We start from the raw sequence: 25,650 nt of genomic DNA on the forward strand, positions 1-25,650 counted from the left end.
CAGAGATACATTGAAACATCAACTGAATCTTTCAAACACAAAAGGAAAAAACACATTAGTAATGGAACAAAACCACTTCTCCATAGGCCTCTTGTTACACTGGTATTTTTCTTTGTATAACTATTCTCACTGTTCCATATTTTTTCAGTGAAACAGAGCACCTGGCTTGCTCACCAGTGGAGAGTCTTTGGTGTTCTTTCTTGTGCGATGAGGAGATCTGCCTGGATGTTCTTCAGGAAAATTTAGACCCACCACAGCAGGTTCTCTGAAAAACAATTAGGAATAGACATTACACTGCAATTATTCTGGTTTTAGTGCTGGTGTTGACATTGTTGACTAGCGTCCTTGATGCACCCTTGATTTCCTCAGTTCCTTTGAGCAGTATATGCACAACCAAAAAACATGCTTAAGCCGATATTTAAACAGTTAGTGTTCCAAAGATACTTACGCATATAAAACGCAAGTCTGCCTACTTGTCTCTTCATGGCAAAACTACCCCCTTCAATTGCTTTTGTAAATGGAGTCATGGTCAATATAATTCAGCCTATTTGACAAAAAACATTACAAAAAAAACTATGAAAAACTGGGATTGGCTCCAGTAACCCCCGCAACCCCCCGAAAGGGGGGGGGATAAAGCGGTAACATCCCCGCGACCCTCACAGAAAAGTGGTTAAGAAAATGAGATGAGATGAGACATTACAAAAAAAACTCTTTAATGTCAAAGTGAAAACAGATTTCTACAAAGTAATTAATTAAAAATATATATGATTGCATAAGTATTCACCCCCTTTAAATTAACTGACCTAAGACTTAAACAGATTTTATTGTCATCTGTGAACAAAAAATGAACACAGAACAAAATTTAGTTTCAGAGGCTCAGCATAGAATTAAAATGAAAGTATATCAAAAAATACCAAAATAAGAAAATAAATATCAAAAACAGAAACATACTAAAAAGTGCAAATTATTTAAAGTGACATAGTTGAGTTAAGAATAGACGACAATTTTACCTATTTCAACAGAGGTCCAGCTAATTGGCGCTGGTAGTCTCACAATTACTGAAATGGAGATCACCTGAGTGCAGTGAATGTGTCTCAAGTGATGGTAGTGTAAAGACACCTGTGTCTGAAGGCCCAGTCACTGCTTAGTCAGTATTCATGGCTACAATTACACCCTGAAGACAAAAGAACACTCTATGAAAATGTTATTGAAAAGCATAAGTCAGGGGATGGATACAAAAACATTTCCAAGTCACTGAACTTCCCCCGGAGTTCAGTTAAATCCATCATTAAGAAATGGAAGGAATATGGCACATGTGTAAATCTGCCTAGAGCAGGCCGTCCTCACAAACTGAGTGACTGTGCAAGAAGGAGACTAGTGAGGGAGGCCACCAAGACACCCATTACTACTCTGAAGGAGTTCAGAGCTTCAGCAGCTGAAGTGGGAGAGACTCTCTCCTATTTCTCCCCAAAAATGGTCCCATGGGGCACACCGGTGCCAATACCAAGAAACGTCCCAAACACTACAAAATGATAAGAAAATAGAGGCAGAGGACAGAGTCTCTGCAGATACAAACACTGGCGCACACTTCTAAGTAGGTCATAAGTGATGACTGAGAGGGATTATTTTTGTGTGCTTTTAAGGAAAATCCTGCATAGTATACCTTTAAGTGTAATCAACATGTTTTTAATGATTTCTGTATTTTGTCAATTCTTAGAAAGCAATATTTGTTAGTAGGTCAGAGTCATTGTTTGTTTGGGTCTGTGCATGGGATTTGTTCACAATAATAAAAATGTAGAATATCTCCACCGTTATCCTTCAATAATGCTCATTTTTATATTCTCACACACTGTTATTATATAACCACTATGTCTAACTTGCCTTAACGCTGAATGCAGGTCAGTGATAATGCTGCTGTCAGCCCTCCACTTAAGTCACATTCTCTCTAGTCTCAGATATCATGAGTGGGTAGAAAAATAGCCTCAAGTCTCTGCGGCAAGCTAAGCAGAGAAGTTAATAGCTCACTTTTGTAACAGCTCTTTCATAGATGAGATGTTTCTGGGTCACAGTGTCTACAGTCACCACAGAGACTTACCCTGCTGGACAAGTGGGCGATAATGTGGAGCCAGCGTTAGGGCCTGCTAATGGTGGGCTCATGGGCTCCAGAGAGCTGCAGGGAGGCAGGATGCTCATCATCAAACGGCCCCAGGTGGCAAAGTTCATGTTCATCTGGGCAGCACGCAGGAAGTCCTTCCCTGTGAAGAGAAATGGAGACAAAACAAAGACATCAAATCTCAATACTATACTTAGGGACTTTAACATGCAAGTAGTGAGAAAAGAAAAAAATACTTCAAAAGAAATCAGTGTCTGATTCACCTTATATGTTTTAAGTACAATCTCTGGCTTGAAATTAATTAAACGTAAAATTTATCCAAGTGATATTTGGAGTTGGAAAAAAAGCAATTAAGTCAAATTATGGCTTCATGTTTGGTTTACAGTGATTTAATTGGTGATGAGATGTATTTGTTGGTAGTATGAAGCTGCCTGATCACAAGGACTACTGTATCTCTCCCTACATCAAGGTGCACAATAGAAATACGTCTTAGTATCATTGACATCTTTACCAGTTGTGACAGCGTTGGCTGTTATTATTGTTACCTTGTGAGTCTCTGTGTGTGAGTCATCATGGCAAAATGTGGTCCTGGAGACTTAATGTGGCGAGAACTACCACAGAAGCAATTCTGACTATTTTGCTTGCATGGTGGCAAAAATGTTGTCAGTGCAATAATGTCACAACTATGCGGTCACAATACTTGAGTGTGCAGTTGAGATTAAAATTAAGTTGAGTTCAAAAATGGGTGTGGTCCAAGCAAGGGGTGCTGGAACTAGGGAACTAGGAAGAAGGAAAGGGCCATTAATATCTGAAGAAATAAATTACACTACCTTTCTCTTTGGGGAAAATTCTTCTCTGCCTCTGGAGTTTGGAGCGCCGCTCAATGACAGGATTGATGAATGTAACCTGTAAATGAACAGAGGAGCTGCTTAACTAACTTAAACATTAAAACATTATAATAGACTGTAATAACAACTTTACATTTTTATGGTGTAACAATAATGATGATATAAGAACCAAAACATGAATTTAAATGACAAATGCAGGTACAATATGTTGCTGTAGTTTGATGCACATGTCACAGGAATAATACACAGGCTGGATATGAAAGTGAGAACCTCCATGAAGAGGATGCCCTGAGGCTCCAGCTGAAGACACATGCCATGCCGGCGGTTATCCAGGAAGTCCTCCAGCCGAAGAAACTTCACCCCACTTAACGCTCGCCAGTCTCTCCAGTACACATTGATTTCCAGCTCCCTGGACTAGATTTACAGACACAAACATACATAGGTGTTTATAATCTCATTTAATCAAGTGCATTTTTACATTAACTGACTGGATTATCAAGGTTATTTTCTTAGATTTGACAAAGCTCCAGAAGACACTACACAACTGTGTAGCACGCCACATGACTAGCACACTGGCCTGTATGGGTAAAACCATTGAAATTGTCAAGGCTTGCAGAGAGAATGAGAGCTGGGGTGTTATATGCAACATTAGAAGCCAAGTCTTAAGCAGGGATGCTGGGCATGAGTGGGTAAAACCAGATTAGAGCAAATATCAGAGGATTAGCAGTGGGATTACAGGGTATAGAGAAGAGTAGGAGGCTGACAGAGTATCAAAGACATACTTGGCCTTTCTGATTTAGTGAGGGACAAGATGTCAGAGTCTGTGTTATTGTTCTGTTAACAGATGTTCACCATTAGCGGTTATTGAGACGACATTTGGCAATAAATTAACCAGCCAGAAGAGTCACAAGACAGAAAGTCATTTCAGTAATTAGTAATCGACAGTTTGTGGCAATTTTTCTTCCAGACTGGGCCAGGTTGTCAAATAAACTGTACTTCAGTTAGATCAGGATGTTGGGATGTTCCTGAACGTGAGCCCTGCAAGATTTCTGTCAGCTTCCATCACGCACACAGAAATACCTGTTTTTTTTATAATGTATGGGCTAGCAATGGTGATGCTAAAAGAAACTTTATACCTTCTTCTTAAAAACATGATACACACGATGCAAACTGCAGCCAGAACAATACTGGATTCTTGAGGTTCATACTAATAGAGGTTGTTTTTTTTAAATCTGGTAACAAAATATCGGACAGGACAACATTTATTAATATAAATAAGAATCTTGATTTTGATCCATCAAATTTGTTGTTTGTTTGTTTTTTCCATGTCAGGGCTGTCTGGTGGACAAGCTCAGTTGGTAGAGCGTGTGAGCCATGTACAGAGGCCCTGCCCTGTACAGAGTCTGACCTGTGGCCATTTGCTGCATGTCATCCCCCCCTTTCTCATCCCATTTCCTGTCATCTCTCAAACTGTCCTGTCAATAAAGCCATGAAAAGGCCAAAAAATGTTAAAATAAAAAAAGATATAAACATATCTGCACTGAGCTTAAATCGTCCGTACATCTTTGACACAACATTATTCTTGCTTTGGACAGTAATAATTCTTTATGTCTGATTCTTTTCTGTCTTTGTCCCAACACAAAAACAAGTTCAACATTTTCATTATGTTATCAAAATGTTCACCTTTGTGGACTGAGCAAAGCTACTTAAGACATCTGTAACATCTTTGTGTATATGAACAGTAACAGAGAAATGGGACAACCTTGTCTAGTGGAGCAGTTCAGTTTGAAAGGGAGTGTTTGTCATTGGTTTGAACTGTTGAGAGAGGTTCATCATACAGTGCTCTGCTGAAAGTTAAAGCTATCGAGTTAACTATTTTCTCAGCATCCAGTGATATTGTAACTCACAAGGCTCCATCTTACATCTGGCACAAAGCAGCGCACAGCGCAGCACAAGTGTCGTCGCTAATTTCAGACTGACACGCCCAGCACCCACGTGGCGTAAATAGCAAATGTACCTCTGTCTTACAGTGAGGTGTGGTCAGGTGCACTGATGGTGGATTGACATCTTGAGGCAGCAGAAAGGGACAGCGCCATAGACCAACAAAAAGCTGGTCTAAGGTCAAAGGTGCAGTCTGTTTCCTGCCATTTAAAGGACTCATCATTCAGATAGTAAGATACGTCTACACAAACCGTGCATACGTTCTGATTTTATGATGTTATTTTAAACATTTTCATTCGGAGTCATCTACTGCAACAAATATGGTGGCACATTTAATCAAAAAAACCTAAGAGATGTAGTTATAAAGTCTCCAAAGAAACCAGAATTAAACTTTTAGTTTCTATAATAAATATTTTCAGACAGGATCTCAGGATTTATCAGGACAGCTGCTCCACTCCAAACTATTTTACTGTATGAATCTGGACTGTGTGTGACCTTTCTATGTGTAGACGAACACAGAACATTAATTAACATAATATACTAACTGATGGTGTCGGCGAGTCAGGAGTTTTAAATAATCAAAGAGATTGATCAGCTGTTCCTCGTGCACACATGTGCATGTTAATGTAGAGATACACATGGTTTCTGCTGCTGGAGGATCGCTGCAGGTAATGTCATTAATGTTTTCCTCATTAAAGATATATTTCTCCCCTCTCCCCTCTATTTCTCCCATATTGATCAGGACGATACTTTTTATAACCCGTCCCGTCTGAGGGTCCAGCAGCAGAGGACCACATCCCTGTCCCTCAGTGAAGACCAGTGCCACTCTTTTTAAATGGTCCAGGTCTTGGCACACCTGGCTCTTAAAGGGAATGGCAGAAGCCACTCAGATTTGTTGAATTTATGCGATGCCTAAAACACACCCATGACTAAATAAAATACAGCCCCTTTGCGCCGTGCGCCTTACTTAGCACCCAGATTGTCCATAGTTTAACTAGCAAAATAGACTTGGACACACAAGCCCTAAATGCATTTGCACCATGCGCTTTAGACCAGCTGTATAGATTGTTTGAATAGGGCCCATGATGGGCCCAGCTCACTGATCTGGATGATTTAATTTTAGCTGTTGAATATATAATACTGCTAATATTTTTGTAAACAGTTTACTTTTACACTGAAATTCTGAAATTCTCCATAGACTACAGAACCATCACCCTCTATCTGTGATAACATGTAATAATGTGTTTACTGTCTCCTTTGTAGAGAGGAATATCTGACCAACACTTTTTTTCATTTGAAAGATTCCTCTTTTGAAGTTAATTTATTGTAATACTGCTATATAACAGTCAAGGGACAGTAACTCAGTAATGCTGTTTTCATCCTATAAAGCAGGTTAGTGGAGTAACCATGTGAAAAATGTAGTTCTGGCTCAGTTGTAATTGAGTTGCTTGTTGAAGTGAAAGCCACTGACCCGTTCCAGTGCAATGTTGAAGCTCTGGCCCCAGGCCTCAGTGCCCAGCTGTCTCCAGTGCGTGCGCCCCACTATCCTGTTGTCCACCTTCAGCACAACGCTTACCTCCGCTGAGACACAAATACAGAGATACACGATGAGACAGGCACCGACTAATAAAGACCAATGCAGCTAGTAACAGGCTGTGTGGGTGTGTTCACTAGACAACAAGACAGTATTAGCTGCCATAAGTAGTGAGTGGAAAATTGTAAACACAGACAAAATGATATTGCAGGGTGTTTTTATTTGATATCTAGTAATAATGAGAACATATGTCATAATAACATTACATTATATTGTTATAATGTGAATTTAGCCTGAGAGAAAGTTCTGCAGACACTACTCTACACTCAAAACTACTCAAACTACTGCATGGTTTTTGTGTATATTTTGGGATGCAATTGTAATATCTCAATGACGAGATGCTACTATTAAACATCAGTCAAAGTTAAGACAGCAAAGGGCAGCATGGCTGATCTATTTTTTTTTATTGCTGTACTTTGTGGTTAGAGATGTACACTGATCAGACAAAACATTAAAACCAATGACAAGGGAACTGAATATCGTTGATCATCTCTTTACAATGCGATGTTCTGCTGGGAAACCTTGGGTGGAGGTTATTTGACATAGAACACCATCTAGACCATGAGGGACAGTGTGTTACTAACTCAGAAGTTTAGGACACACACACACACACACAGACACACACACACACACACAGATACACACACACACACACACACACACTTGAAGGAACTTGAGGAACCCTCATTAATATAATGCATTGCCTGGTCCCTTACCCTAGTCTTAGCCGTCACAACCGACCCTAACCTATTAAGAAATTAGGAAATACAACTACACACATATACACGTACATACACTTCCGAAACCCAACCTACACTCTTAGAAATGTACATTATTGGATTCTACATTAGTTCCTAGCTAGTAAAGTCCATCTTTAGAAACTCAAACCAGAAATAGGTAGAAACAAGCAGACAAACTACTGTTCACACAGATGTGTGATCTGCATACAGGAGGTAAAACAGCCAAAAAATTGTGAGAGTGTTGACTTACAGGACAGATCATCAGCCTTGGTTGTCTTGCCATTAGCACTGCGTCCTGATAGGCCAGCTCTCACCTTTAGAGACTTCCCATCTGAGAGGCTTCCGGAGGTGGCTGAGACACTGGCCACAAGACCACGGCCCGGAACAGACTCCAACAGGTCTTGGCAGCCCTTCAAAGATACCTCCAACCGACCTGAGGAGCAGGAAGAACATTTCAGTGATCAATTCAGTCTATCTAAAGTTTAATGGCAAACAGTAATTTGCTTGAAGGAGAAAAATCAAATGTTCTAGAAATCACTTAACAATGAGCTCAGATCAGATATTTAACATGGAAAATGAATATATGTTGGGATATCTTAGTAGCGACCTGTTAGACTGGCTGGTCTGAAGAAAGAGGAAGTAGAGGAAAGGGATGAGGCGTTGGATTGCTTCTTCGGCGTGCCGTAGGAAGGCGAGGTTCCCAATGCTAGTTCCTCCTTAATGGCAGCACGTTGGGGATGGTCCTGAGGCAGCTCACTTAAACGCTTCTCCAGGGCCAAACGTAGCAGATCCACTTTCTGAGATGACTCCTGCATTCTTGCCTGAGCCTTGGGGATGCACAAGACTCCTGATAAGCACAGCCTGCCTCGTACTTTCTATTTTAAAGATTTTATTTTGGGATTATGTATTTATTAGATAATGTAAATAGTATGGCTATTTTAGTTGCAGCAGTGTTTCTAACTTGTATGCACAGAGGTGGTCAGATCCTAGGTCCCAGACTAATACCTGGTGCAGGTGTGGACTATCCAGCTGGTACCCACCTCTGCAAGTATGCGACGGTCCTGGATCTTACGTCCACTGAGCTGCTTAACCACATTTTTGGCACCTTCTGCTACGGCTGATTCAATCTTCATGTGGTGCATAAGTTCAGCCACCCGCAGCTCCAGAGGACTGATCATCTCCACAGGGTGACCTGAGGGCAGGAGGAGCAAGTCACACTTTAAATCTAGTTTGAATGAAGTATGTTTAATGATGAGATAATTTAGCTCATATTTGTTCAAACATTTGACAAACATTTATTTCATTTACAAGCATTAAATTTGCATTCCAGGTAAAACCAATGATGAGTCTTTTATATGGGATTTGTTATTTTTTGTAATAATGGCTGTATACTGTGTGGAGTTGGAAATTATAAGAACTGGGTTAGGGTTAGTACAGTACAGTAGTGGTAGTAAGATTCACCATGTGGGCTGGCCTGCTCTCCATCTCTGGCTTGACTGACTTTCACAATCTGCATGCGCAGCAGCTCAATCTTTGTTCGGCTGTCCTGAAACATCTGCTGGGCTGTAGACAGCATCTTTCTGTCCTGGAAAATAAATAATAAGAAAAATTCCAAAGTCATAAGTAGACAAAATATCAAAGCAACTTTTGGACAAATTGTAAACAAACAAACCAACCTCCTTCTTACACAAGATCCTGTCAATGTTAAAGTTAACAATGTGTAAAGTCAATTAACAGTATTTTGCAGTATCAGCGGAGCATACAGGCCTAGTTAAGGATGCTGTTTAATTTAATGCATTTACATGAAGTAATATCTGACGGTAATTGAACGTGTACAAAGTGTAACCAATTTGACCCTTTACACACCTGCAAAAACTGCAGCTACTTTGTGGTGCCACCAATCCCACACTCAAGTCATCCTGCTGACACATCAATAAATCCTCACTCATTCCTATTATCGACAACACCCAGACCAGTGAAACCAATAACATGGCTTTATAATAACAACTGCATCTCACAGTCATTGTTGGATTTATGTTCTGTGAACTGTGTTGCCTCTTATTGTGATTTCTATAGATCACCTTATGTTAACATTGCTGCATTTTACATTTGTATTTTTTAAATTCTCCTAACAACTAAAAAGCTCTTATCTCCCTAGTATAAATAAGCTTTTCTTTCCTTTCCTGTTTTATTTTTTCATTCCCTTACAATACCTTTTAAGATACCACACATCTAACTTTCATACCTGGGGTGTACATCTGATATAAAATTTTAAAAAACACATGAGAGGGGAATCTTAACAGCACTGGGGAACATATTAAAGAAGCCAGAGACAAATGTATTCAATATAAAATCGTTCACAGATATTATTATACCCAAACAAGAATTAACAGAATGGGCCCAATTAAAGACGATCTATGTTAGAAATGTAGAAAAGAACAGGGCACATAAATGCACGCATTATGGGCATGTCCCAGTGTTTCTCCCCTGTGGAGAAATGTTCTGGACTGTATTGGTAAATTGTTAAAACGTGAACATCCCAGATCTCCAAGATTGTGTCTCCTTGGGGACAAAACTGTGGTGCCACAACCAAGTAAATCTGCATAGAGAATACTTAAGACTGGCTTCATAACTTGTGTTGGAAGGAGCCTCAAACTCCTGCACTGAATATGTGGAGGGTTCCAACTATAGAAACTGTGGCATTTAAAAAGATGCTGGGAAGAGTGAACTGTAAAAATGACATGGATAATGAAAAATGGGACAGCTTCTGTAGAAATATGTCTGGAAGGAACAACTGACCTTGTAAAGAAATGGTAAAGAAAGATGGTCTGGTGTAGTACATTTGTAATTGTTGCAATGTGCTAATGCCCACCACATTATTGTAACCAAATAATGGCCTTTCTTATATCAATGTTTGTCTTTCCCCCCCCCTTTTTTTTTTTTTTTTTTTACATGAGATTAGCAGAATATAGGATTGAACAGGATTGAAACGATATTCTAAAACTAGGAAGATGAAAAAGCATAAATGAATATTAAGGAGTTTGGGATGTCGTCATCAGCAGTAATGTTAATGCTAGTGCCACTCTCAGAATGGCCCTGTCCTCAAGTCCTCTCTCTGCAGTGCGGTTTCTTTGCTTCTCTCTCCTGTCTGTTCCTACACATCACAGATGCTTATTGTTGCTGCCACCAATTTAGTCAGTGTCAACTCACGGCTACAGGCCATGTAGGAAAACCATCTCCATCAGCGAACTCACCAAGTTTTTGTACGTGTTTATTGATCTGTACCTTGAATGAGCTGTTGGTGTAAGTCTGGATCATGTTATCAGCGCCCTGTTTGACTTTGGTCTCCATGGTAAGCTGTTTCTTCAGTGTTCTGAGTCGACCGGCCAGTGGTGATGTGACCTCTTCCCACTGACATGACTCTGCTGACTGGTTGTCTTCTTCCTCCGAACAACCTACATCAAAAAATAATCACATGGTGGGTAGTCTTTAGATATCTTAGGAAACAATTCTCTGTCAGTAGTGGTGATTCATTTGAGCGGTTATACCATTTGTTTATAATCTATTGAGGCATATGTTTATGTACCCCTACAGAAACCAGGGCTAGTGCTGTACCCTGCTGTCAATAAATTCTTCTTTCCTGCTGTCACTCAAGTCTTTTCATTGTCTAAACTATTAAGTTTTTTTCTCACTGTTTCTCTCTCTTACTGTTTTCAGCTTTCTAGAGTCTCTCTCTGTGTCCAGAAAACATTGCTGGTGATATTACACCTGATTTTCTCAGACATGAACAGCTGCAGCAGAATTTGTATAAATTTCCATCCCCTGCTCCCATGTTTTGCAACTCTAAATAGCAGTGCCTTGAAAAACAAATTGCATAAGATCAAACAAATCATTTGCTACTTGTGCAAAGCATCAACATGGAACTTTAAAGTAAATAAAGATTACATTTAGGACAGAAAATATTTGATACATAACCCTCCTAAAAGTCTAAAGTCTGGTAACAAACATGCAGTCGGATTCCTCCAATGCCATCAGTGGACATTTTGGCCAGATGATGGTTCTACAAGCAGAGGTCAAGGGGTTAAGAGAAGGGGGTTCAGTATCCACCTCAAACTTTGTAAAAATCTGCTTTTTTTTCCCTTCAAAATACCGGGAGGAAATTTAGGCCTGAAAGCAACAGTCACCATCAGGTCAAAATTCCTGGTGACTCTCAGGTCTGCATGTCACCAAACCATTAATCCTCTAGGTAAAATGAAAATCTATAAAGAACATTTCATACCAATCTGTAATTGTCATGATATCTCGCTCTATATGGACTTAAAGTGTTGGGGGAAAAAAGGACAGGTTAATGATTTATTTTCAAAGTTTTCCATTGAAAATTAAGCCCTTTGTGTTTCTATGTTGAGATGATTTTCTCTGTTTCCGTTACCTGTGGTGCTGTCCTTCTCTGTGGCCATAGACCTGGCATTGAGCTCATGGAGTTGCCAGTGCAACTTGTCCAGCTTGCGGCTTGAGGCCTTCAGTTGGCCCTCCACATCGGCTGCGCTCTTGCGATTGGTGACAGCTCGTCGCATTCTCTCAGCCGCCTCCTTGATCTTCAGCTCCCGCTGGATCTCCTGCCTGAGCAGAGTGCGAGCATCCTCCAAACGCTGCTGAAACTCTGGGTCCAGAATATCCCCCTCATCCAGACCCTGCAGGTTGCCACTCTGAAGGACACAGCACAACTGCTTAAGTCTGTTTTTTTTAAAAATATATATATATCTTGTAGATATCATGTTAAATATACCTGTTATTTCAACATACTATTTTATAGGAGCCCAGTCAGCTGTATATATTGTCTACTTAAACATGTTGATATCACTTATCCTGTGGTCTGGCTGTGACACAAACATCTCGGAACTGGTTGCTTTATCTTTTTTACACTAAAGGAGAGTGATTTAATGTAGGCAGCTGCAACACTAAAGAGACCAGCACTAAGACGGAGCAATAGAGTTCAACTCTACTGAGATGAACTGAAGCCATTACTACAATACAAAGGACAGCTATCATTCACGTTTCCACCAAAATTACAAGAACAATTACATAAAAGACAAAAACAGCAATTAAAAATTAAAATGGAAATCATAGGTTGTGTCCACTGGTTGATGCAACACAACAACAAAGGACAGGAACCATTTGATGAAATGGGAACAAATGCAAATGAAGTACTTCAGGAAGAAAAGTTAAACTGAGCTGTGTCATAAAACTAACAATGGATCAACAACAATAAATGACACAATACCTCCCCCTGGTGGATAAAGATCTGTCTGTTTAATGTTCTGCTACAGTGTCAACAGGCTACTATCATCTTTCTCAGTGTCAGGACATCAGGTGCAGTGTCAAGATTAAGGCTGAAACCAATTATCATTTTTATAATCTGTTCTCAATTAATAATTCAGTCTTAAATAAAAATGCCTATCAAAAATTCTGAGAGCACAAAGAAATATCTTAAAATATTTGGTTTTGTTCAGCCAACAGTTCAAACATAAAAGACATTCAATGTAAAATAATGCAAAGCACAAAAAAGCAAACAAATCTTCATATTCGGCTAAAACCAGGGAATATAGAGAATGTCATTTTTGCCTGATTTATCAATCGATCACCTGAATACATACTGATTACATCATCAGCTACATGTTTCAGCCTTAGTCAAGATAGATTATTTTATGTTATGAATCGTGTCACCGTCAGACACCACCCTGTAGTAACAGGGCATGCACTGTAATGGGGTGGAAGCAGAAACCCCAGACAGATAAAACCAAAGCTACGTCTTCTTCACTATATACACTAGTGGAAAGTTGTGCTGCCTTTTCATAAATACCTACACCTTCAGGTAAGTACATGTATATCTTTTCCTCAAAGGCAGTTCCAGGGCCAGATTAGAGCCTGTGCCTCATCTCAAGCCAGTTCTTGGCATTTCCACAGCTAATGAACCGGCCTTCAGCCAGCTACTCTGACAGCTGCTGCACCACCCAGCCTTATCATATGTGACACTAGGCAACAATATATGGTCCACCCATATATTCCATCTATTCATCATCTAATCTTCATAACTTGATCAGGCTCAATGAACTAGCACTGAATTACCAGCATGAATTCAGAAAGAGTCATGTGTGTACCCTGGACATATCACCAGTATATCACAGTGCTGACACCCTTATTCTCAGCTGCGGGCAGTTTGGACTTTCCCATCCTACATGAGCCTGGATTGTGGAAAGAAAACAGGGAAGAAACCAGCACAGGCATGGAAGCTTGGCTTATTATGACTGGCTATTTTTTTGGCCACAGACAAATGTATGAATTTATGTATATATCAGGTTTCCCTCCTTATTTATTCTATCCCCAAGTTGATAGATGAAGCCATTTCATAATGCCTTCAGGAGATAATATGCAGGATATATCATAAGTCTGGCTACCTTTAAACATGAATACATTTGCATGCAGTTTATAAGTAGAGCTGCAGTGATTAGTCGACTAATCTATTAGTTGATCAATAAAAAAATTAACTGCAACCATTTTAATAATCTAATAATAATTGTAATCATATTTCAAGCAATAATTTCAAACATTTTCCGGTAACAGCTTCTTATTTGTGACAAGTTCCTGCTTTTCTTCGTCATATGTGACAGTAAATGAAGAGTCTTTTTAACTAATGCTTGGACAAAAGAAGCAATCTGAAGATTGTCCTCTGGGAAATTGTATTGTAAATTGTAATAAGTATTTTTCACTTTTTTTCACATTTTATTGACCCAACAATTAATCCTAAAAAATATCCCGCAGATTAATAGAAAATGAATATAACTGCAGCCCTATACATACAGTATGACAAGTAGATTCACAGCTATCACATTTTTATTATCACTACCAGTCATTTTACCATCACAGCCCAGACAGATCTGTTCTTATACATGTTCTCTTTACCTTTTAAGCTTCTCTCGTTATCTTCAGACATGACTAATGTCTATTCATTTACTATAGTTTTCTATATTCTTAAATTGATATACCGTTAATCCTTGTAAGATTAAACTAATTCTGTACAATTAGTCGATCAGTTGATTGAAAGAAAAATAATCAGTAAAATTTAGATAACCTATTAATCTTTAAAATAATTTTTCAAGCAAAAAAACTATGATTCCAACTTCTCAGTTGTTGCTTTTCTTTGTCTCCATAATATCTTGAGGTTTTGGACCATTTGGACAAACAAAACAAGCAATTTGATGATATCATCTTGACGCTTTATAGATTATTACGTAATCAAGAAAATTGATGATCAGAGGATTAATTCTTAATCAAATAATAACCCTAACTGAATTCACAAGGTAGACTATAGTAAGACACAACGAATCAAAAATAACATGAAAAGGTCAGCTTTGTGCTCAGTCTTTAGCCTTAAAAGCATTTACCCTACATTTATCATTCTACTTTACAACTGGATACAAAGGCCAGACACCTAAACTAACTTTCAACCTACACTAACGACTAGATAATTACTCCTTTGCTACTAGAAAGTGGCTTTGCTATTGGCTTAAGCCCATCTCATCAACTGTTGACTTGGCTGTCTTGTGTGTTGGGGATGACAGGTGTGTATGCATTTCTGTAGCTATAATCCAACAGACACACCTGCTGAAACCAAAACAAGTACACCTTCTTTTGTCCTAGAAGTTTGGTGAAGCCTGGATATCATTAAATGACAGTGAACCAAGCATGTTTCATCACAGAGATCAACGGATGGCACCTAGCTCTAAAATAAACCATTTCAATAAGGATGGCTGTTGGGGAATAATACTTGTATTATATTTGATGAACACAAACAAACAAATGACTTGTTTAAATAAGATGTCAGCTTATAGGTTAAAACTGAATTTAACTCCACTTAAAATACAATGCACCTTCTTTCAGAAGGTTCGGGACGGTCCTAGCCTAGCTAAGTGTGAGCTTAGCTTAACTGAAATAAACTCTGCCAGGAAGAGACCGGGTGTTTGCTCAAAAATAACTCACTGCCTTTATACTGATTCTGGAAGAAGGTGAAAGCCGTGCTGAGGAGGTAGCTTACTTCTTACCATCTTTTCTGAATGAAACTAAGTTGTTTAAAAGCTACAGTTAAACGTTAGAGCTATTTGCGTGACAATCACAAAGACAGAGGAACTATGAGGAGAAGCAAACAAGACAAACAGGAAAATCCAGTGCCACTGTAGCAAGTGGCGTTATTTAACTAAACTAAACGTCAGGTGATAAAAATTGGCATAATGCTGGCACTAAAAGTCTCCATCATGATTGAACTTAATTTGACGTAATAGAAAAGCCGTGGCGTTAAGTTTACCTGTAGTGTTAAACCTGCCATGGTGGCTGTCAGTCGTCCGCGATGGACATTCACACCGCGTCAACGTCAACGTCCGCTCCGACTCCCAACGGTCTCCTTCGGCCAGACAGTCGGTGAAACAGCCCCTGGAGGAATATGGCACCGCTAGCTGAGGTAAACCGACAGCGGCATGTGAAATTCAACGTCTGCTGAAGCTGTTCACAGACCCTCTATACGGGCGAAGCTACTTATGTTCATCATAGAGACAAAATCTGAGTAAAAGTTTGAATCGAGTTTAACAGGGGCTGAACGCAAAACTGACGTCAAAGGGCCGCGGCTGGATTGGTTGGAAATCGGTAATGACAGAGACGCTACAGGAACCAATCACATTCGATTATTTATTGCACCTGCCGAGGTAGCTTGATGATGCATTCACGAACCTGTGTTCCCCTCCCATACCAGATATATGCATTCAGCTCTGATAGAAATAAGCAGTGTGAAATATGTAACATAGTGCAGAAAAATAAAATAAAAATATACATTTCTATTTTGCTCAGCTATTAAAGAAACCAAATACAATGTTACCTTTTGATAATAGGAAAGTTGTTTTAATGTCATAGACTAAGTTGTTGTTCATCCTGTTTAAATGTGTTTTTTCATAAATATATGAACAACATAAAACATGAATGAAAAGTGAAGTGGAACAACTTCTCTTAGCGTCATTAATCTTTTCTTAACATAACTTGTTGCTGTAGGCTATGCATGGTGGACTGAGACATGGAAAACCTGCATAAACTGACAGAGGCATATTTTCCATACTTCAACTGCCGGCCACACCACACAACAGAGAGTTTGTTGTACTGTGGGCAGGTCGTGTAAATAAAAAGAGTGTTTTGGTCTTTTGCTCCATGAGGTTACAGTACTGGCAGATTTGGTAGCAGTATCTGCTCCTTAAACATGAGTTTGAGTGCCCCCATGTGTCTATGATTGGCTGAGAAAAGTGGATTGGGGAAAAAAATTAGTGCGGGCCTGAGGGCTACGAACTGGATAAGAATCTGCGGGCCTCTCAGTAATGCATTTGACCACACAAGGTGACAAATCCATATGTACATTTGAGACAAACAAATGCTAGAGTAGGAAAAGGTTAACTGCATAACAAGGGTTACGAGAAATATTAGCCACTCACTTTCTTGGTGCTGATTGTAATTTATGTGCTCTTTGCTTTCTAATTTTGATTTGTTCAATAGCATGTGTATGCTACATAACCTATCATGGCTAATGATAAGACACAAATGAAAATAATCAAAACATGCAAAGCAGCACTATAGAGAATGGAGTCAATATGACCAGAGAGGAAGTTCCGTTTAATCACATATCCACTGAATAAAAGAAGAGGTTTGACATTTTTGTAACAATTCATATTGCTTGGAGGCTCTGAACACAAGAAGAGTAGTTGGATAAAGTTAAAGGAATGGGAACTTATTGACCTGTGATTAGACAGAGCAGTGTATTTTGCCAATATGGCAGATACTGAGAGAGCACAAACCAACAGTAATAGATCACCATACATGGGGGTGTTAAGTGGGAGGTTTGGATTTAGCATAGACTGCTGGTTTGGGCATACATCAGGGACAATATAACAAACACTAGAGCCGACAGTGGTTTACTGTGTGCTGCATATTTGATCTGGTCTTGTTTGATGAAGCTATAGTTTGCAATAATGGAGATTTACATTTAGATAATAGGTCCCTGCACTGTATAAAGTGCCAGCTTTTCAGTTTTTAGATATTATAAACACCTGGTATAGTTTCTTAAAATGAATACAGAGATGCTTTGTGAGACTATAACTTAGTTTTATATGGTAATACAGAGTGTATAATCAAGTTCAATGAGGAGAGATTCAACCAATATGGGTCTAGTTTTGGAAATACCATACTCTATAAATACTGTATCATTATTACATTAGATTTAGTACATTGTTTAAAAGTAGTTGGATGGCTACTATACCCTTAGAACCATCTAGAAAAACTAGCAACTGTAGAAAAGGATGAATGGATGGAAGTTTTTTTTGCAGGGGAGACCAGGGGCATTTGCAACAATTTTAGGGTTTGATGGCATTATATGAACATGTGTTACAGTCATCTAATGTTATACAAGCAATGTTGGAACAGTTCACTCAGATATTAAAACTCAGTCATCATCTCCTCACTCGTGTTGATTGAGAGTCGAGTGAAGTGTCATAGTCCACAAAACATCACTTGAACAGTTAATTCCAGTATAATTAAAACAACAACATTAATCATATAATTATAGAGACATAAAAACTGAAACAGTTTAACATGTGACAGTTTGTCCAGTGGCAGGCAGAGAGCTATCACCACAAAGGACTTTGCAGAGGATCGTGGTTCTGTCTAGTTTCTGATCGGTGCAATTTGAGATGTTACAATTCCCCAACGATTATGAAAAGTTAAACATTTAGTTTGCTGACCTTGATATGGATGGACCGTCAAAATGAAGTTGGTTCAGAGTTGTTCGCTTTAAGTTGCAGTATCGCACTCCAGCCAGCCGGGGGAAGTAGAGCACCATAAATATGTTCACGGACCGAGCGCCACAGAGAGAAACAAGCGTGCGAGGCTGCGCTTATTCCTCCTTATCGTAGGCTTGAAGGCACGCACTCTATGTAAGGTGGAAGTAACTTTTATCCTCCAGAGAAGAGTTATAAACCGCCCGGGAAATACATCTGGTCAAAAGTCTAACGGCAAGCGATAACCATGTCGGCCTCATCGGCGAAAGTCAGTAGGAAGGAGAATTCAAATCATGACGGAGCGGACGAGACCTCTGGTAACGTTAAGGAATGGCGGTTATCCTGTGCAACGCCATTTTCATTTGTTTTTCGTCATTTTGTTATTTTCTGTGTGGTTTGTTGACTACTGTCGACTTGACATTATACATTTTTATGGATGAATTGCTTAATTTCCCTTCATATCAGCTTTGGGGTGAAAATGCTGTTATGCAGGACTGTTGTAGCATGCAATGTAGCGTTAGCATGCTAACATGGGCTAACAATTTAGCCAGCGTGAGAGGTTAGCTAGCTAATAGCTTACATTAGCCACTACTTCACATGAAGGAGGCCGGTATTTGCATTGCATAAGCTGTGTTTAGCGTGATAGGCAGTTATTGTTCATGCACACGATTTTGTAAGCATTGAATAAATGGCGTGCAGCCGTGCGCCTCCTCGTGCACGTTTTAGGCTGGAGCAACATGAGCGATTGTTTGTCCACATGATTAGCATGTGCAATATTCACTGTGTCCACTTCCCCAAAACAGTTGAGAAAGGCCGAGCGAGCACTGATAACGTTAGCTAGCCGTTCACTGTAATATAAGCATGCTTGCGAGCTTGGCTTTGTGTGCGAGTTAGTAGCTGAGAAAAATGTAAACAAGCGCGTCGTAGTCGTTTAGCTAACTATAATGTCGCTACGAGGCGGCATTATGAATGTTAGTATGTGTTTAACAGGCGCAAAGAGGCTTTGGTGGTGCTCGCAGTATGATAATAGCGCTTGTGGAGCACATAGCATTGTCAGCGAGACGTCGTTTAGCCTCTCATTCAAACCAGGCCGCCTTTAGCAGCAACAGGAAGCTCCAGACTGCAGGAGGCAGAGGGTCTGTCTGCTATGGATCCACCACACACACACACACACACACACATACACACTCCTGGCGTCCCGCGTTATTCAACACACCATGCATACAATGGAGAATCCCGTTAGTTTGGCTGGAGAATCGGTCGTTTTCTGTACTGAAGCACGAAAACACTTTTGCTCGAGTTGTTCACATGTTTTGTACATGACTTGAATAGTTTGCGTTCACATCGAAAGTATTTTAATTTCATAATTTTAAAAACTTTTAATTAATACATTTAAAATTGTTGAAGCATTTTATTTTATTTTTTTTAAAATAAAGTTGTCCTGGGCTGCAACTGGGTGCTAAATCGGCACTAAATTGTCTTTTTTAATTCTTGTTTACATCCGACTAGATTAAAGTGAATGTCAGGTGCATGTTGGGAAGCATGTAATCACTTAATGTAACTAGTAATATAATAATACTTCAAGCCTTTATTAACTAACTAGCTTTTAATTTCTCCTAATATCCTCTCAGATAATGATGTTTATGTGCCGTTTCATGGAGTTTTGCTGTCAGAAGGTGTAGCCCAACTGATACCGGATTTTTGAGGCAGATCCAATACCAATATTTGATAATTAATTGACAATCTTAGGAGACACTAAATGACCCTCATCCTATATACACAGATGTAATATATCTGCTGTCAGCCAGTATTGGCTGGTTTAAAAGTCTAGCCTTAGAAGGACAGCGAACCAACCAAAGCCTGTGCTTGTTGTGCTATAAAATTAGTGTATGTTATTTATGTTTAATTCCCAATATTTTTTCCCTTCATTTTACTCATTGATATTGACATCAGCCACCAAAATCAAGCATCGTTCTGGCTCTAGTAAAACCAGTATTTATAATATCAGAACCTCAGTACATGTTAATCTATAAAAGGTTACAATTAATCCTGAAGATTAACATTTAAGCCACTTCATAGTGCACTGTAGCCTGCAACCAACAATTGTGTTAATAGTCAATGAATCATCAGACATCAATTGTTTAGTTTTTATGTCGATACATTTCAGAAAATGGTAAAATATTCAGTTTACTTTCAGAGGAGGAAAGTTAAAAATATATATATATTTTTATTTTTTTTTTGGCCATATCTCTCAGCCCACAGTAACCTTAGTTGTGTTAACATTGGGGAGCCATATTTGCTGTTGTTGGCAGCAGTATGTACCTTTCTTAAAACCGTTTTACTTCTTTACTTTTCAGAAAAAGAGCAACAGGAAGCAATTGAACACATTGATGAAGTACAGAATGAAATTGACAGGTGAGTAGGAATCTTGTTTGTGAGCAATGAAATATGGATTGCATGGAGAATATTTCCTTGTTGACATGTTTGTCTTCTTTCTCCCCAGACTCAATGAACAGGCCAGTGAAGAAATTTTAAAAGTAGAGCAGAAGTACAACAAATTACGCCAGCCATTCTTCCAGAAGCGATCAGAACTCATAGCCAAAATCCCCAACTTCTGGGTCACAACATTCGTCAACCATCCACAAGGTAAAATCTTATATTCTGTTGTCTTTATACAATTGGTCTGTATGTGGTGATTCTAGCCTCATGAGCCAACCTTGCTTATAACAGAAAGAATCATCAGTGGAGAATGTCTCAATGTATCTCCAACTGCTTGATATGCTTTTAAATGTCATCTAATGTATTTCTCATAAGCACACAAAAAAACGGGTCTGATCAGTGGATGTGATGTGTGCTGTAGTTTCAGCTCTTCTGGGGGAGGAGGACGAGGAAGCACTTCATTACTTGTCAAGGGTGGAGGTCACCGAGTTCGAGGATATCAAGTCTGGATATAGAATAGATTTTGTGAGTCATAAGGTTCACTTTGTACTATACATTGTAAATATCATTATGTATACTGGCACAAATATGACACGGATGTTTCTTTTTCTGTAGTATTTTGATGAGAATCCATACTTCGAGAACAAAGCCCTCTCCAAAGAGTTTAATGTAAACGAGAGCGGAGATCCTGTTTCTAAATCAACTGAAATCAAATGGAAAGCTGGAAAGGTTGGTTTGCTTTTTCTTTGTAAAAAAATATTTGCTTATTTCTTCAATACTACTGCACAGTCTCATTAACCTAAGAAGTCGTGAAAAATGTCATTAAAAGTCATCCTGACTTTATTTTACTTTAGTTTTTACATTTTCTATTGCTTTATTTTAACTTCAGGTTTTCTGTAGGTCCCCTACTTGGGCTTTCTAGATGTTTTTCAGATTTTTGCTTGTGTAAAATTACTTGTAATTATTGCTCTCCTATCAATAAACACTTAATAATCTTGAAATTATTTTCCTCCCCAGGACCTGACGAAGCGTACAGGCCAGACTCCAAACAAAGCTGGGAAGAAAAGGCAACACGAGGAACCAGAGAGCTTCTTCACCTGGTTCACCGATCACTCAGATGCAGGAGCTGACGAGCTGGGGGAAGTGATCAAGGATGACATCTGGCCTAACCCACTGCAGTACTACCTGGTAGGCTTCTCCCCCTTCACCGTGGTTTCTTCTTCTTGTCTTAGAGAGTGTTTTGATGGAAAACAATCTTGTGTTGGGTTGTGTTGCTTGAGGTACTGTTGACATGACAAAATACGATCAAGTCAAGATACATAAGTTTGAAGGCTGCACTGAGGACTCTCTAGATAAACAGTAAAAATACAGCGTTGGCTACGTTTTTGAATCTTTTATTGTTCTGCCCCCAGTATGAAGTAGAGGTTGACCGATTAATCGGTTTGGCTGATGGGACCTTTTTACAAACTATTGTTATCGGCTGAACTTGGCTCCAGTAGTGCTGTGGATGGCTGCGCAGCCTCCACCAACCACGCGGGGGAGTACGTCACGTTTTTGCATGGAGGATATGCTGAGTCAGTCATCATCATTTGAGGGCCACTTCTGCTGAAAATATCTAAATCCTCTTACTCTCCCTCTCCCTCTTAATCTAAAGTAAACAAACTGACACAGACAGGTAACTGCTGTATGTTTACATTAGATATACAGCAGCCATACATGCACCACAGACTTTAATTAATGTCACGTTTTTCAATGTAGACTAAGAGAGACTAACGTTACATCAGAGATATTTTTTTCATAAAGTAATTCTCCACTCCATGAAATACCTTCCACCCATTACTCTGACCATAGAGTTAGAAAATATGGGCTGATGTTAAATCTTTGCGGTCCTGGGGTAACGTTAAATGTTGCAACAGCTGATTTTACTGGAGGCTGACTAGTGTGGCATTCAAGTCATATGTAGTTTCGACTGACCAGACCTCTCTCATCTGAACTGTTTTCAGTTTATCTAGTGTCATCGTCACGTAACGTTACTTAATACTGTACTTACCAATGTGGCGCTCTCTCTTCCAAATAATCCAGCCACATAACTATCCGTCCATTCATGAAATGAAATCACAAACTTTAGGATCCTCCTTACCCCGGGAACATGCACAAACATTTATGGTTTGTAAGAGTGGCATTGAACAATGTAAAGGGACGCACAACAGAAGTAATCCCGGCTAATTCAGCCACAGAACAGCTCATTGTCCATTTTTTAGCTTTACAACTCAAATTTACCAACGTTACAAAGCCCGAGTTTCACTGTAACTTATCAATGAGAGGGTGGGAGAGAGAGGGCCCTATTGTTCAGTTCAACAGTTCTAATGAAGTTAATGTAAGTGTTACATTTAAAAAAAAGAAATAAAAACATTTAAAATATAACTATAGATGACTATGTTGTACCTGCCCAGCTTTCTCTAAAATATATATTTTTAAATTAATTTTATTTATTTATTTTTTAATGTCGATTGATTGGCTATCAGCTTTTCCTTCTCCCAAATATTGTTATATCGGCCTTTAAAAATCCAGTGTTGAGTCTAGTGCTATGTTCCACAGCAACCCACCACTATAATAACGTGATATTTGTCTTGCTATAATATAAATGAATAAATGTTTTAACACTGAACATTTAAGATTAAATTGCTCTCAATTTTGACCATTTTTTTAGTTTTAGACCTGTCAGCTTGTGTAGAGAAAGTGATTAGGAACATCCCCAGTATGGATGGTGACTACAGTAAATACTCATCAGTAATGCTGTTACTGACATACGGCATCCAAGCCAGGATCAGGTGGTTAATGTCTGAATGTTCCCAAGGTCCCTGACATGGAAGATGAGGAAGGTGATGGGGATGATGACGATGATGAAGAGGAGGGTCTGGAAGATATCGACGAGGGGGAGGAAGAGGAGGGTGAAGATGAAGATGAGGATGGAGATGGAGAAGATGGAGAGGTGAGAATACTTTAAATCAGTAACACACACTTATCGTACTGTTGAACCAGTAATTGTATTGATGATAATTGGATCAAGTCTCAAAACACATTTAATAGAAACTTTTGAGATGGTGTTCTTGGAACAACCACTGAAATTCATCTTCTTTTCTTTTTTTGTTTCTTTCAGGATGATGGTGAGGATGATTAAATGTTTCAGCCAACACCTTCTCCCAGTCCTCCCTCTGTGATCATCCTCTAACCCTCGGGAGCAAAATATTTTGTTTGTTTTTTTTGTTTTGGGGGGGCGGGTTTGTAAAAAAAAAAAAAAAAGATTCCTGTGTGTCGTCAGCGTGTCCGTCCTCTTCCTCTGCAGCCACGGCCTGTCCATAATGCCATGTCTATAGATCGGCTCCATACACAGCAGGTCTACATTGGGTGGGGTGCGGTGCGGTGTGGTGGGGTGGTGGTGTCGCTCTCCTGAAGTCTCACCTGTCATTGTTTCTCTACATCTCCCAAAGACATGCAAAAGAATAAAAAAAAATTTGTAGCATTCTGCACGTCATCCTACGTAGATTTAAAATACGTACAATAGCAATTTCTATGTAAAATATGACAGTTTCTGTTGAAGTTGTGAGTTCAATAAAAATAAGCCATGGTGCAGTGATAACTTAATCATAGCATCCTTAGCCACTTTTATATATATAAATGTACATTATAATATATCCAGTGGTGGGGGTACTAAGGCTTATTAGAAGTTGCATTTTCCTTTGTGACTTATTGTACTAATGGAACTGATTGAAAGCACCAGCTTGTTCCTTTCAACCATTGTAAATGTTTTTGGGATTTACATGTATCTTGGTAAGACGGTCGTTAATTGTACACAGTTTAATGGGTGGGTTATGGTGGGGCAGCAGGGCTTTGACAACAACTCTGGACGTCTGTTAAAGAAATTTTCATTATCTTGTTTTTCAGGCACCCACAACAAAGTTTGAAATGTACATTTTTTATAAAAACAACCTAAAAATCTAATTTTGAGCTTGGCTTAACATTTTGAGATGGGAGAGAAAAAGATTTCTGTAGAGTCCTCTGTTGAGTCTGCAGCATTTCTCCTGTTCCGCTGGAAACCTGCTCACGTTAAATTAAGTGTACCAGTTGCTTTGTTACAATAAATAAATGTATACATGATGGTTGGACTAGGTTGATCACATTTCAGCCGCAGACCCACACATGCTTGTTTTTAACAATTAGGCCAGTCTAGAAGTACAACAGTGTAGCAAAAGTGAAGGTATTATTAGACAAGTGACGAATGGGGTTGGGAATCACAGAGAAATACATGATACAATTCATGATATGTTGGTCACGATAATGATGGAGGCAAAGTCCCTCCCCTTCCAGTGTGCCCCATAGGACCTTGTATCAGAAAAACTATGTACAGTGGTGCGAGACCAATACATTTTGATCATGTTTGAGTTGTGCCATGAATTACATGGATTTAAAAGATGCATTTGCAGGTTGAGAAGTCCCAGTTTGTTGCAAAGATGGTAAAATATCTAAGTTTTGTGTAAAACTGCTCTGTAAACTACATCATCTCGTTAAATACAGGTGTCCAATGCCAACATGGCTGTCACCTTTGCACAAAAAAAGTATGAAAAGGTGAAAATCACAAGTCTGGACATTTTGGCAGCTGCAGTTATGTGAAAGGATGATGATGATGATGATGACACTCAACTCTAAGTAGTCTTTCCAATTATATACTTTCACAGATTAGTTTCATAACATACTTTCTTGAGTTGAAAAATTATCTTTTACATTAACAAATGTGTGTAGTTCATGGCACTAACTATTTGTCTCTCCCTATTAACTACTGTACCATGGGTGTCCACTGGAAGGGGAGAGACTTCACCTCTATATTATCACGATACAGCGATCCTGCAATAATAAACACATAACATATTTAATGATACATCATCTAACTGAAAAATACAAAACACCCCTAAAAAGGCAAAGTGCAGGAACCATCACTGCATTGTGGTGTCAGTTTCACAAAATCAGACATGAATTTAAGACGGTATATACATTAGTGCATAGAGTCTTATGGCATCTTTGTCACACACACACACTGACTACAAGAAGTTTACAC

General features: G+C 39.1%; 2 protein-coding genes across 2 annotated transcripts in view; one reads left to right on the top strand and one right to left on the bottom strand.

Moving 5' to 3' along the window:
* pkn3 (protein kinase N3) overlaps nt 1-15,918 on the bottom strand; it is a 22,737-nt gene extending 6,819 nt beyond the window's left edge. Inside the window, exons 1-12 of the mRNA XM_084383742.1 lie at nt 15,596-15,918; nt 11,666-11,942; nt 10,522-10,691; nt 8,698-8,821; nt 8,277-8,428; nt 7,844-8,063; nt 7,487-7,669; nt 6,374-6,483; nt 3,232-3,375; nt 2,944-3,019; nt 2,096-2,255; nt 175-265 (exon numbers count right to left, since the gene is read on the bottom strand). Of these exons, the coding sequence (XP_084239868.1) occupies nt 175-265; nt 2,096-2,255; nt 2,944-3,019; nt 3,232-3,375; nt 6,374-6,483; nt 7,487-7,669; nt 7,844-8,063; nt 8,277-8,428; nt 8,698-8,821; nt 10,522-10,691; nt 11,666-11,942; nt 15,596-15,616 (1,728 nt within the window). The 5' untranslated portion in view covers nt 15,617-15,918. The remainder of the gene's footprint in view (nt 1-174; nt 266-2,095; nt 2,256-2,943; nt 3,020-3,231; nt 3,376-6,373; nt 6,484-7,486; nt 7,670-7,843; nt 8,064-8,276; nt 8,429-8,697; nt 8,822-10,521; nt 10,692-11,665; nt 11,943-15,595) is intronic.
* A 2,268-nt stretch (nt 15,919-18,186) lies between these two features.
* Nucleotides 18,187-24,697, top strand: LOC311275394 (protein SET-like). Its single transcript, XM_084383920.1, has 8 exons — nt 18,187-18,415; nt 20,456-20,513; nt 20,602-20,744; nt 20,959-21,062; nt 21,153-21,266; nt 21,555-21,725; nt 23,395-23,529; nt 23,698-24,697. The coding sequence occupies exons 1-8, from the start codon at nt 18,346-18,348 to the stop codon at nt 23,716-23,718; spliced, it is 816 nt and encodes a 271-aa protein (XP_084240046.1). The 5' UTR covers nt 18,187-18,345; the 3' UTR covers nt 23,719-24,697.
* Nucleotides 24,698-25,650: the final 953 nt, after the last annotated feature.

Source organism: Pagrus pagrus (assembly GCF_965226575.1).
Source record: "Pagrus pagrus genome assembly, chromosome: 19".
Taxonomy (NCBI): Eukaryota; Metazoa; Chordata; class Actinopteri; order Spariformes; family Sparidae; genus Pagrus; species Pagrus pagrus.

Coding starts and splice junctions, on each gene's coding strand:
- LOC311275394 (XM_084383920.1), top strand. CDS start 18,346: ATGTCGGCCTCATCGGCGAAAGTCAGTAGGAAGGAGAATTCAAATCAT. Junction 21,267..21,554: donor TCAAATGGAAAGCTGGAAAG/GTTGGTTTGCTT, acceptor TTTCCTCCCCAG/GACCTGACGAAGCGTACAGG. Junction 23,530..23,697: donor GAGATGGAGAAGATGGAGAG/GTGAGAATACTT, acceptor TGTTTCTTTCAG/GATGATGGTGAGGATGATTA.